General features: G+C 36.4%; 1 protein-coding gene across 2 annotated transcripts in view; it reads left to right on the forward strand.

The window, feature by feature from the left end:
- The window catches only part of GLCCI1 (glucocorticoid induced 1), a 52276-nt gene that overhangs the window by 11897 nt on the left and 26028 nt on the right, over positions 1-14351 (forward strand). For both annotated transcript variants that reach the window (XM_041466456.1, XM_041466457.1), the window contains exon 2: positions 7530-7681. In XM_041466456.1, the coding sequence (XP_041322390.1) occupies positions 7530-7681 (152 nt within the window). The remainder of the gene's footprint in view (positions 1-7529; positions 7682-14351) is intronic.

The following is a 14351-nucleotide window of genomic DNA, read 5'->3' on the forward strand; positions in this document are numbered from 1 at the left end:
TCAATTTTTTTTTGCAGAAAAATATATTGTTGTTTAGTATTTGCTCTAGCTAGGAGAATGCTTTCTATCTCTAATAATTGGTGATCATTATGATGGCATTGTATAGCCTCTGTGCATTGATTGCAGTTCTTTGTGTATTTTGATTATGGAAATGGTGAGTTGTGCCTTTTGATTTGTTTTATTCATTATTATGTCCAGCTGCATTTTGATGGAAAGAAGAATTAGATTAAAGGTTTACAAAACCCTCACTTTCTACATGTTGTTAAATTTTAAGTATTGACTCTGAAGGGGTTTTTTGTTGTTGTTACAAAGACATCAAGTTTATGTGAAAAAAATGTTCTTCAGTTTCTGAATCAACTGCATGTGTTTATATTGACCCCAAGCACCTCAAGCTTTAGTGCTGTTCTTGGTTCCCAGTTTGGTTCTCAATATTGGATACATAGAATAGATGATTCAGCCGATCTAAATTAATGAACTAAAAGGAAGGAAATTCTTTGTATCTGCTGAAGTGTCCAACAGTTAATGGATGGTTGTTTCAGTGTGCTTTTTCCCAAGTGCCTAGCTGCTGAGCTCCAGTCAAGTTCGTCTTAACTTTATAGTACAAAGACTTTATTGAATGATACTAAGTTTAGGTATTTGTGTAGTATTTAAATTTGAAGTAATGATCTTACAAAGAAAACTCTATTCTAAAAACATGAAATACATAAAAATATGAAGGTTTGGAATTGGTGCTTTTTACCTACATGTCATCCTGTTAGAAGAGTGCAAGTGTGTAGGTTACATCTGTTGAACAAAGCAGGCTTTTGTGATATGAAATCCTACAGGTCCTGTACATGCCAGCAGTAATCCTTGTTAGAAGAATAGTTTAGCTTTAGCTGGCTGAAAGTTTGTGCCATACGGTTTGTTTACTTTTCTTACGGAGATTAGAGCATTTTTTCTGTGTTTGATCCCTAAGGAAAACGTTGATTTTTAATAGGGGAGTTTTTCTGTGGACAAAATCTGACTCCTGAAACATATTCATAGTCACATTTTACCTGTACCTCTGGTTGGGGAAATAAGGGACATGAGGCAGAGACCTTGCTTCAACATACATGCATGGGCAACCAGGACTTTCAGTCGGCTGCAGGTCCAGTGAAATATGCCTACAAGTTCATCCATGTGTTCTTCTTCCACTGGTGTCCATACTACCCCTGCCACTGTGCCACCCTGTGTGGCTAGGTGTCCTTGAGAGTCTTGCATGAAAACTCTGTTATGGAAGGAAATTCCTTAACCTATGGGTTGGATTCAGTGACTAACCAGAAGATCTCTTCCCTTTTTAGATGACTTAGTCATACCTGTAAAAGATAACTCAATATAGTTGATTGCTAAATCCCGTATTGTGGGTCAGTGTGTGTACAGTTTTCCTTTGAAGGAACAAGCTGGTTTTGTCTTATGTTGCTTTCCCAGTATAGGTGATGTCCTGTCTTGATAGATTTCTGCTTCTTGCAGTTCAGTCTGAATTCTCATAAGCCTTGTCAGGTACAAAACCAAATCAGTCCTGACTACCAGACTGTAAAATGATCTGTGTGGAAGACTGGCTCCCCTCTTTATTTTTTTTTCTCCCTGAAGAATTCTGGATATAGAAAGCATATGATCCATGGACCTGGATCTCTGAAAAGCTCTTCCCTCTCAAGAAATAGCCTGCTTTCTGCTTGGTTTTAGTTGTTGGAACCTTGGTTAGATTATGGTGCTGCTCTGTGCTGCCTTTATTTTTCCCATCAGTTAGGATGAGGAGAGGAAATTAGAGTGGATTTTGTCTGTCTCTTTAGGGTTGTAACTTCAGAATGTCAACCCTCTTCATTTTTAGTCATTCTCTCTTGTGATTTCTAAAGATAGAAACTGGGGAATAATTTCTGAAGTAGATAAAACTAAACCAAAACCAGTGTGGTGCACATAATGAAAACAAGTTTTAAGGAGCTGAATGTAAAGTACTTCAGAGATGTATCAGAGGTAACTTAAAAAGACTGTCTCTTCTTGTATTCTCTTAGAATTATTGTTTTGGTAGCAAAGCATGGTACTGCCTTTTAAATATTTGAAAATGCTAGTATTTTGTTTTGTTTTAAGCTATTAAAGAGATTATGCTATTTAATTTGAAATTATGAAGGAAGAGTGCAGTAATTTCATGTTTTTTTCTTTTCAGTTACATAAAAGGATGCTGTGGTGTTTTTTTTTTTTTTTTTTTAGATCCTATTTAAAATCCTATTTTTTGTTATTTTGTGTGAGCAGTACATGCCAAACAACATTCTCTTTGTTGCTCTGCACCTTTCTGAACTGTTAATGCAGTCATGCAGCCATTTAGCAGATTGGATCAGAAACAAGTCTGTCAGTCACTGGCAACTGGGAAATGTCTTTTGAGCCAATAGATCTCTTTACTTCTCTGGAGTAAAACTTCAGGGGACCCCAAATCCCTTGTTAATCTTTTTCATGAGAGATTTTGGCTCCAATTACAAGAGAAAAGCCTTCTTGAGAATAAAGATTGAAATATTTTTTTTAGAGTGGCCTCTAAATCCCCATTATTCAATCTTTTTCCTGGCAAAGTCATAGAGACAAGTTCTGCAAATTAAACATGCACAAGTTTGACCATCTACCTGCGTAATCAGAGCAGGAGAGACCAATCAGATGTACGTTCAGATATCAGTACCATGTCAATATATACACGCCTTGAAAAGCAAGCAAAAAAAACCAAACAAAGCTCCCTTGACCAGACTCTTCAGAGACAGAGTTCTCTCGAATCCAGAAATCTGCTTTTATGGTACTCAGGGAATCACTGTCCAAAGTAAGCAAGAGCAAATGTATCCCTTCTTCACGTTTTACAAGGTGTAACAGGAGAGAGGACTTTTAATTAGGTGCAGGACAGTCATCAGTAGCTGCTGTGGGAAATGTGACTTAAGTGATGCCAGGCCATCATTCACTGTGGGTCACCATTCCTCAATATTCAGCTTTCCATTTCTAGTTTTTGATTTCCTAGACTGCATTCCCACATAATTCATTATTTCAGAAGCACTCACACAGGCACTTCTGCATCTCATTGGGTTAGTAGATTGTTGTAAATTTCTTGTCAGATCTGATAGGAATGTCCTAGAAATATCTGATACTATTTTATGGTGGTATACACAGTCTCTGAATATTTTTTGGGCCAGACTATTTGAACTCTGACTTTGTGGCTCTTGAAAAGAGTCTTAAGCAGACTAGGATATCCATCATAGTGAGTCTTCCCAAGAGTATTTTTGGAGAAAATGCTTTTGAAGTTAGTATTTATTTCCTAGATAAAATCTGAAATTCTTTAGGAATGGATGAGTGGCTTGTAAATAGAAGGTTGTGCAGGGTGCTAGCAACTGAACTGAAGAGAAACGACATCTCATGAAAATTATTGTGGAATTTAGTACTGATATTTCATGGTTTCAGGTTAATAGTTTAAGTTCAAGAACTTTCGAGAAGAGAAATTAAGACATTACTGCAAGAATGTTGTCTAACCTTTTGGCAGGACAGTGTCACAATTAGCTGACATCAAAAGTGAGATGACAATACTCTTAGTTTCGGAGAAGAATGAATTTTATTTTTATTTCATGTTTTTCACTCAGTTTGAGAAGAGTCTGTGTTATCTGAGATTCTCAGGATAATTTTATTCCTTTAAAATCAGTTATATCTATGCAAGTACGTGAGTGGAAAAGTTCTGGCCAGATTTGAACTGGATTTGCTAACTGTTGAAAGAAACATGGGAAGAAAAGATGTTGACAGATGAGCTCTGGTGGATGGAGCTGAACCAGTTTTTTTTACTGCTACCAATGCTAGCTGTCAGTCTTGCTGTTCTGTTGCAGGTGGTTTTCCTCATTGCACACGTGGGACAAAGCTATTTAAGCTAAAAATGGACTGTGAACATGGCTTTCAGATTTTGTGCATGTTAGCTGCCTCTATCCTAGATGAGAAGGCAAGCTCTTCATTTTAGAGTTTCAGCAGGTTTTATTTATTTTTATAGGTTTTATTTGGGCCCCCTGTCCTTCTCAAAGGAGCTGTCGTGTTAGGTCTTACTGAATTATATTTTGCTGTCAGAGAAATGGAAACCTTTTTTTCAGTCAGTCTAGGTGGTATAACTAGAATTCTCTTTGCTCTCAATGCAGCATGCAGAATCATGATTTCATGCAGGTTATTTTAGTTGATTCCTGCTGGGAGGTAGGATCATGCCGAATTTTGCCAGCTGTAGTTTTCAGGTGCACCATTGTGTCACTTTGTGTAACATTCATAACTAGAATGGTGCAGCAATTTGTCCTAAATCCATGCCATTAAAACTTGTGACATATTTCAAGTAACACATAGAATCACAGGGTATTCTGAGTTGGGACTCACAAGGATCATAGAATCCCACTCTTAAGAGAGCAGCCATACAGGGGTCAAACCCACAACCTGGGCACTACTGTCATCATGCTCTAATCAACCAAGCTAATCTCAGTGGTTGTGAGGTATTTTGCTTTGCTGCAAGCATATGTCTTGCTTTTCTTATTTCTAGATAACTTCCTCAGGTAATGTTACAGTGCTTAAGTGCTGTGATGTGGTAGAGCTGAGTTTCATATGAGATGTCTCACTTGTCACTAAAGCAACAATCCTTTGACTTACTGCTGCAGTAAAATCCATTCATACCATTGGGATATTGTCAGATGAGTTTTAGTCTGAAACTTGAATAAAATCAGTCTGTAATTTTAGAGATTCCTTAATATTGTTGAAGCCTTTCTGAATGCTGAAGTCTGTTGGCTATCTTGAGGAGCTGTTGAAGCACTTCAGCTATTTTGATTCTCTGAGAAAACTGAAGCATGAAGTTTCCAACTAGAGAAAGTGATTTCGGCTGGAGAAGGGTATTCATTATAGTAGCATCAACATTCCATTGATAATGAAAATTTGGGAAGAAGTGTTATGTAGTAGCTCCTTAGAGTAGTGGGAAGCCAGATGTATGATGAGGTGAAAAAAGCAAGATTAAGAAATAAACCCTGAGAGCAGTTCTAATATTCAGAAAACTACTTAAGCTGATGTGATCTGCCACTCTTGGGGTCCAGTACAGTGATGCTCTCCAGGGCATCCCATCATGTCTGAGTACATTACTATAAAAGACACTTTGTCAAATGCTAATTTGCAAAAGTTCCTTCAAATGTCATGCTTATAGATCCCTTCTCCTTAATTTTTTATGTTCTCATGATACATCATAAGAGGTGTGGAACCAAAACTGTTATTGAACAGAATACAGGGCTGCTGCTGTTCTAGCTCTCCTGGTGGTTTCTGCCCATTATGTTGTGCCAACTCTGCTGTAATGGGGAAAACCCTGTGTTTATGACTTTAGGGAGTGCACTTTAGTTTTCATTACATTAAACTCAGTGAATTATTTTGCCAGGTGGATTCACACATCTGTCTGTGCATGCCATCTCAAAGGAGATGGAAGGAGCGCAGATGGTGGTGGAATAGGGGTGGTATTAAATCCATCTCAAAAGAGATGGAAGGAGCACACAAAACAGTGGAATAGGGATGACATTAAATTAGTGTTAACTTGAATTGGTTTATGCAGTTGAGAAGTGGTTTATTTCCTTAATTCAGGGAAACATTGATGAATAGTAGGGAGTTCGGAAACCACGTCTTGAACTTTTTCTTCTCTCAGCTTTAAGGCTTGACAGTGTCTTGCAGTCCACTTTCAAGATGGCCATGGAAAAACAAAACTAGTAATTTTTGGTGGTGTTGATTTGTCTTCAGTTTTAATGGCATTGTTTTAGTTATTAATGTTGGGATTTCTGTTGCCTTTTCTCTGGGTGTAGAACAAGTTACAAGCCTTAACTAATTGTCTGGTTGTGTATATTTTGTTGTGTCTTTTGGGCTTGTATTTTATTTGGTTTAGTCTTTACTTCCTCATCTTCAAACATTATCTTGTGCATTGTTTCTGCCTTGTTTTAAAAGGGGTTTTTTAAGCAACTTTCAAAACTTGGACTGAGAGAGTAGCATAGTGCCATAGCATGACAGGGAAGGTTGGAAGAATTCTTCATAGCTTTTTATCCATTAGGTACACTTGTGTTTCAGTGCAAATGTAAACACGATTTTAATGTTTAAAATTTGTCATCTGTTTTGCATTTCAGACTTCTTTACTTTTAATAGTTCAAGGATCATTCTTTAAATGCAGATTTGTCACAATTGGAATCCTATAAGGATAGATCTGTTAGAAATGGTAAAGATTTGATTTATAGATAAGGCAGTCAGAATAATTATAGTATGAAAGTCAGCATGATAGATTACATCATGTCCAATTCACAGCATTATTTAGAACCCTTCACCTAAAATGAGTAGCTAATGCAGTGTTTCAGCAGGTCTATATATTTGTCTAAAATGGTCGGGTTAACACTGTCTTCATATATCATACTATAGCCATACTGTATTAGTGCAAGCTATACCCTAATTGTGCTGAATGCTGTATATCACATTGATGATGGATTTTGCCTTTTGAGATTTATCAGTTCTAGGTGATACACAAATAGAAAATACTTGTGAAGGCCAGTGGCCATGTTTGGACTCAGAAGTGTGCCAGCAGGTCTGCTCTCACGTTTGGTGGGTCAGATCAGTGACTTGGAAGTTATGTCACTTGTGAATTTCTTTTAGTAGGGGTGAGCAGAACAAACAGTAGCTGCCATGTAGGGCTTAGGTTGGCTTATGTGAAGTCTAGAAAGTGAGTATATTAAGTAATTTTGCCTAAAGGATAAAGGAGACAAAGACAATGCAGAGAGCATGCCATAAAATTCTGTTCTTTCCCACATCAATCTCATGAATCACCCTGCACTTTGCTCTCCAAATGAAATGCAAGAAAAAGTGTTCCATGATCTGGGTGTATGGCGAGAAAAGTACAGGGAGGAGTCGAGGACTGCAGGCACAATGATGAGTGAAAACAAACAAGGCAGCTGCTCTGACCAGCACTCTGTCAGAGGGAAAGATGGAGTCACACTCTCAGCTTGCTAAGGCCTGCAGTGAGATCTTGTAAATAGTGTGGAATTGATTTAAATAATGAAATATGGAAAAGAGTGTAAATTGGATATGCATCCTCTTAACAACCACAACTTTTCTCATAATTTGTATTTTAGTATTTAGAAAGCTAAGCAAGCTGACTTAAAGTGCTATGCTGTATTTTCTATTTCTGCATGTCTGGCTTTCCTGAGTTGCATCATAACTGTATTTAAATTTGCTTGGTGTTTTTTGCTGATGAAAATACATAGCATAAGTAGCCCAGTTCTTTGTGGATATGAACACCTTAAGGATTGGGGTTTTTGTAACTGTTACATTTTCCCTTTTCTATTTGGTTTTTTTTTTTTTTGTCTGTTGTATTTGCTTTGATGTGATGGCATTCTTTTCAGCTTGGCATTTAGACAAAGGTTTCTGATGTATTCTTGCCATTGTGTGTCATAGCTAGCTTTTAACATTTCACATAAAATTTAGCCTGACTTTTTTGTTGATTTTGTTCTGGTTTTCTACAGTGGACAGGCCAAAATCCCAGCAAATCAGAACTTCTGGTACCATAAGGCGAACTTCTTCTTTGGACACAATAACAGGACCTTACCTCACAGGACAGTGGCCACGTGATCCCCATGTACACTACCCTTCATGTATGAAAGATAAATCTACTCAGGTAAAAGCAGTAAAACAAGACAACAGACATGTTTCATATAATTGATGTCTACTCAATTTAATTCTGAAGAAATGTGGATTCACTTAATTTTATTGGAAATACAAAATCCTAAAATAAGTTACAGTAGTCTTTTTTTAATCTTTGCTAATGCAGTAACATGGTATGCGACGATAATATTTTTATGCTTTTAGAAAACAGTTGTTAAAAATAATTTTCTCAATGTGGGCAGAGCTATTGAGGCTAAATAAGCAGCTACCAATCTCAGCTTTGTATCGGGTTTATTTTGAAGCTGCTGTATGCAAAATTGTGCTGAGTATTATTTAAGAAAAAGCGTCCATATAACAATGGCTGACAAACGGAAAGATTTTACTAAATCATGGTAATAAATCTGTCAGTCTCAAAAACTGTGTGTTTGTCTGTGTGTGTGGAGCTGAGAGAAGGCCACTAAGGTTATTCATGCCTGATACTCTTGTGATAGCCTTGGATTCTCTTCAGGGCTCTGTCCTTAGTAGGACCCTCTGGCAGGTAGGTTGTTGGGGCATTCTACTGCTCTAGTGCTCTTTGACTAGAAAGGTGAATGTTCTTTCTTGCCTGCTTCCTCCTTGTGCTGGAGCTTGTTGCCTGCAAAGATGATCACTGTCAAACAGATAAAAAAGACATAATTCTAACCACCCCTCCCCAATTATTATCAAAGGAGCTGCATTCTTTTTTCCAGCAATGCTTTTGAGGTTTGGAATAAGCTATCTGAGTTCCTCTTCCAAACTAAATTGGAAACTAGAAGAAACTAGCTCTCTTTAGTTACAGTTTCAGTCTAACAGGCCATGTAGATTTGGTTGTTAAATCAGTTGTTTATCTTTTGTGCCACAATTCTGATCCATAGTTATCATGGGTCTTGAAATAGATTCTATGATTCTAGTCTTTTGTGTAATACTGAGTTTCTCAGGACAAGTTAGAATGCATATAGAAGTTTCCTCATCTCTAAAATATGGTGTTATGCAGCACAGGAAGCCCTTTGATGGGGTAAAGATAAGCACAGAATGCTTAGAAAAGAAAAAAAATGGGTCTGTATGTTTCAGAAATCTTAATGAATTTGAGAAACTGATGATTAAAATGTTCCAAGAAAATTTTTAGAAAATGTAATGAGGACCCTTTGGAAAAGACTGTCATCATGTCCTGCTTATTTTGAAAGGAGACGGTCAATTTTAGCCAAAAACCAGCAGTCATATTTACTGTCAAAAAGGTCTACTTAAAAAGCCCTTAATCCTGGATTTATTTTCAAGGTGCCTTATTTTCACAATATTATGACTTTAAAGTCTTTCTGTTTCGAAAGCTTTGTAGTTACTATATTTCTCAACCCCTCTCTTAAAATGCATATCCATATCTTTACAAATACTCATATGAATAGAAAATTTAGAATATTTAAACATTCACAAACATTTTCACTAGTTACAGAAAAGATAAACAAACTGTTCTATAAATATTTCAGCTCCAAGTATTTGGCAGTAAAATTGCTTTCCTAGTGAGCTCTAGTAAGTGTTCAGGTTATGTGAACGTTTGGCTGCCTCCCTTTGCCTCATTCAGAAACTAAAAATGAAATTTTACCTTTTCAGCATAAGTATAAAATAGAGGAAAAACATACTGTTGTCATTACAAAATGAAGTATTATTTCAAAGGGGTAGGAGCAGGAAGATCTCAAGGTTTGCATTTGTGGATGTCTTCCAGCACAGGATTATATTACCTGTCTTTTTATTCAAATTGTACCAGACTCAAGCATTTATCAGTGCTTAAGTTGAGTCACTAATTGGGACTATGAATATGTAAAATGGAACAAGTATATTGATATGCACAGTGATTTCTAGTTGGAGGGCTTTTTTTGTTTGGTGGGTGGGTAGGTTTTTGTTTTTGTTTTTTCTGTTTGTTTTGTGTTTTCCCCCCCCCCCCCCAAATAAAATGCTCACTAGGGAGGCTTGAAGATGATCATAAAATATTGTCTTATGTTTTGGTGTGTGTCCGGGTTTTTGTTGTTTGAGCTCTGTGTAGTTTGAAATATATCTAATTTCAAGAACTGAGGATGAATTCTAAGTCATTGATAGGATGCATGCATAGCAAATTAAGTTAAATAAAAAGAAGTTAATGAAAATCAATAAACCATTTTTCTGTATGAGTGTGTTTCATTGGGGAATAAATTCTCTTGTTTTACTTCTAAATTCAAGAACAATGCTGTCAGTATAACTTACATTGTAGGTAGAATAATTATTTCTCTTTCAAGGGTATATTTTGTTCCTAATTAAATGTTAACCTAAAATCCAAATTTGTGTAATTTTGTTAAGGTGGTGATTATGGCTGTTTCAAGTTTCTTAGAATTCTTGTTTTTAAAAAAATAGTGTTTCTGGTCTTCATGGTGATCAGATGAACCTTTAATGAGCTTTATTCCAAGTCCTTGTTTCCACTTAAATTCTTTCAACTTGTATGATACTCATGAATAAAATGTTTCTTCATAATAATATAAGGGAGGGAACAGAATTTTGCTTGGTTTAGTTTGTTGTATCTTATAGAATAGGAACTACAGTTTCTGTGTCCCTCTCACTTGCCCCAAATGTTTTGGGTGAAAATACAGAAGAGAAGTGAAGTGGTTGTTTGCTATTGGAAAAATGCACTGTAACACTGCATTGTGATATTTGTACAATTCAGTATTTCTCAGAATTCTGTATGTACGTTTGTGTGTGTATATGTACATGTGCATGCAACTAGCTGATCTTTAAGGAGCAGCACATTTTGGATAACCAGAGGTGTGCAATTTTATTTAGTAGTGTTTTAAGTATTTCAGAAATGCAGGTAAACTTCCTATCATAAGAAGTTATTTGTGTTGATATACTTTGTGATCCCCTTCCTGAGTTCCTCCATTGTCCTGCTTTCCTCTCCTTTTGTAAAATCTGAACTTTTCATTAGGATTTAAAACTCAATATCATTTCTTTCCCCATTTTTTCTGTCTCTTCTGGGAGCACTGATGTAACAATTTTGTACACCACTTCTTTATGCTTCATCATTTAAGTATTTCCCCCTTTACAGTGTAAAGAACAACTCAATGTTGAAATGGCTGTGTCTAACCTTGGAGTCTTCAGAAACATTTGGATAATTGTCAGAGTTGATAAATATTATTTGGCAGTAGCTAAGTAATTTAAAAGATATTTATAAAATTTAAAAAAAGAGATTAAAAGAAACATGATGTTGATGTCATAACAAAAGTATTCTCAGTTAAAGTTTGTCATGGAGTCTTTCTCAATCAAAATAATACAAAGAAATTAACAAATGGCCTAGCGGCATTTTATTATCCAGTGATTTCTAGTTGATGACTTGGGTATATCCAGCAGTATTGGAATCCAGTTTTTCTCATTGTATATGGCTATTAGGTATGGAACAAATGAAACTGAAGAAAGTTTGCAAAATGCCTTTCAGAATTTTTATTTCTCTTTAACCTAGAGAATAGTGCAGAGTTTCTAGGCTAAAATGTGGTCAAGGTAGGTGAAGGCTTTAATATAGGTAGCTCTCATTAGACACTTTTTTTTCTTCTGGGTAGATTTTTTTTTTTTGCTGTAATATTAACAGACATAAACAAAGAGGCTCAGTTCCATGAAGCTTTTTTACTGGTGTATTAGTTGTAATTGATTTTGTGGGATATTTTACGGCAGAAAGACCAGGGAATAAGATATGTTGTAGAGCTGTGGATTTGTCATTCTAACTTAACCTGTCTGATGTTTAAGAGTCATTATCTATAGTCAAATTGACTTCTAACTCCTCAGGCAATTTCTCTTTGTAAAGTTTCTAGATGGCCTTTGAATGCTTTAGAAATACCTGAAAACCCATCAGTTTTTATTTTCTAGTGCTGCCATTGCGTTTCTTTTGAATGTGAAAGTTCTTCAGAAACATTTTGCTTCCCCTGTAAAGCATAGACTTATGTAGATATTCCAGAATGCAGGCTGGATGTAGTAATTGGAGTGAAGGGCTGGCAATAAATATGAGATACTTAAGGTAGTACAGTCTTATTTTAGGTTTAGGTAGGTTGGTATGCTATGCAGTCATTCTGATCCAAGTGGAAAGAATGTAGGTGTATGTCCCTGGCATGAGTGGAAAAGCAAGGCAGGGTTACCAAATGTTTTGGAAGAAGTTCTGATCTCCACAAAGCTGGGTGAGTTAGAACTGTGGTAACTGTGATTTGAAGACTGAAGAGAGCAAACAGATGTGGCATTCTGAGCGTGTCTTATCCCACGTGTCAGCTGAACTGGACCACGAACCTTAACATGTTAAAAACAAGGGATCCATGTCTTGTCGGTACAGCATGCATTATCTAGTGTTTTCAGGGATCTCCCCTTAAAATCTTAGTTTCTTAGTGTGGCCTTGCAGGACTAATCCTTCTTCATGAAGTTCAGTGCATCACTTCTGTGATGCTCTGAAATGTTACGAGTTTCAGAGATAGTGCCTGACATCTCTTACTGTGAGAGGTACTCTTACTCTCTCTCTGACTTGAAGTACAGCAGCTGTGGTTTTGTTTGTGATTCAGAAATTTTTCTTCTAATACAATTCTGAATTACATTCTGGATTTAAATTTTTTTTTTTTTCATATGTTTAACACTTCAGAAGTACACTTACAGCTTCAAATGAAAGCTTCCGTTGATAAGCCTCTTTTGTGGAAGTTGTAAATAAGATGAGAAAACAATTTCCATGAAATGTGACAGATTGTGGGTGCTACACACCCCCATCTTATTTGTGATCTAAATGACAGCATTTAAGTGAGATTTGAGGTATTCATACATAAGCTAAACTTAGAAAATCAGAATTTCTGTTTGAATACAAGTCTGGGGTGCTTCTGTTTGTTTTTTAAAAGCTTTTGCTTGAATACAAAGATTTGTTGTTACAAACTCAAAATTATTCTTCATATAATGTGGATTACAACATATTGCAAGCCGCAATTTCCAGGGTTTGAAGAAGACTACCTTGCAATAATATTCTAGTAACTGCTTATGTATTATTTTTGTAAAGCTTTTTCTTTTTTAAATTTGCCTCTAAGTAGCACATAAATATAACAGTGTCTGACTTTAGTACTGTGTTAGGGACATCATACAATGTTTGTAATCTAACACTGCAGGTAGAACTGGGGATCACAAATAGTCTGCCCCCTGTATACTGTGTATGTCTACTTTGCAGGTTATGTCTTGACTCAGTTTACCTGGGGCTGAAAGCATCCGTGTAGTCCTTGTCTCAAGGGAGATGCTATTTGATTGGAAGAGAATGTCAAAGCATTCTTGAACAAGTACAAAATTTAGTATTACATGAATAGATATTTTCTGATTTTTATTTTTGATTTCTGAGTAAATCCTCTGCACTATACAGATTCCCACCTCTCTCTCCTAGCAGTCAGTGGTGCTGTTGATGAAGGTCTTTATGGGTTGATCTTAGTTTATGTTTTGTCCTTGCTATCTGGATCAGTATCTGTGTTTATTAAAAATACAGTCAGGCTCGTGTGTTCTACATATTTGTTTTGTTTTTTAACAGTTTACTTCTCTTTATTAAGAAAGTCAGTTTGGCTTTTTAGATTCTTGATATCTTTTCAGTTTATTAAGCTGCAGTTGAAAGGATATGAGCTTATAGTGATCCCTGGTGCAACCTTCTGCACTGCAGGTAAGTATTTAAGCCCCCAAACTGCCTGGTTCTACTTCATCCTGGTGTTCCCCAAATGGTGGAGCAGTGCTGTATTCAGAAAACACTTTTTAGAAGATAAATTTTCTTGGAATTCCATTTTATTGGTGGTGTTGTGTGAGGGTATGGTTCCAGCTGTACTTGGGATATAGTAAAATTTTGTAAGAGCAATTTAAATTGCAAATTGTAACAGATTGTGAAAGCCTGTGATTTTAAAAAAGTAAAAAATTTTCTCAATTTTCACTAGTTCAGTAGGAATCTGCAAGCTACTTCAATGTTAAAAACAAACAAACCAAAAAAAAAAAAAACCCAAAAAAAACCCCAAAAACATTTAAATCCAACAGAATGTCTTCCACACAAATTTCAGGGAGATGAATCTTCAAAACCAAGTAATTATTTAGAAGGTGGCTCCGTTAAAATGCAGAGCAAGCAGATGCACACAGTACAGGTAGCACATGCATACGGCAGAGGCTCTGCTTAGGGTCAGGAGAGTTAACTGCTGCCTGGCTGAGGGACTGCCTTGTCTTTCACATACTTTTAAGTAGCTGTTTTAACTTTTCACATTTGTTTTGTTTTTTTTTTTTTTTTCATAACCACATTATCTTCTGGTTTCTTCCCCAGGCCCAACAGAGCCATGTAATAAGTACACAGAACTCTTAACTTTTCATATAGGGACTTATTTTTTCTTTTCTGGGAACATGGAAGAAAAACTTCAAGACTGACTTTTTCCATTTGGCTTTCTAGTCACCCACACAGTTTGCTGGGCCTTTGGTTGAAGTATTACTGATGGTGTAAAAATAACAGAGAAAAAGCCCCACCAAAACTGTGGAAAGTGCAGGGGTGGCAGAAAACACAGGAGGGTTATGTAGACCTGTGCACACAGAGACTGAGCAGATGAGATATTAGCACAGATGAGTTAGGTGCTGGGCTGTAGGCTGTATAACACCATGGCACTGTGGTGGTTATGAAGGTGCAG

This window comes from Pyrgilauda ruficollis, unplaced genomic scaffold (assembly GCF_017590135.1).
Source record: "Pyrgilauda ruficollis isolate IOZ18807 unplaced genomic scaffold, ASM1759013v1 scaffold2, whole genome shotgun sequence".
NCBI lineage: Eukaryota > Metazoa > Chordata > Aves > Passeriformes > Passeridae > Pyrgilauda > Pyrgilauda ruficollis.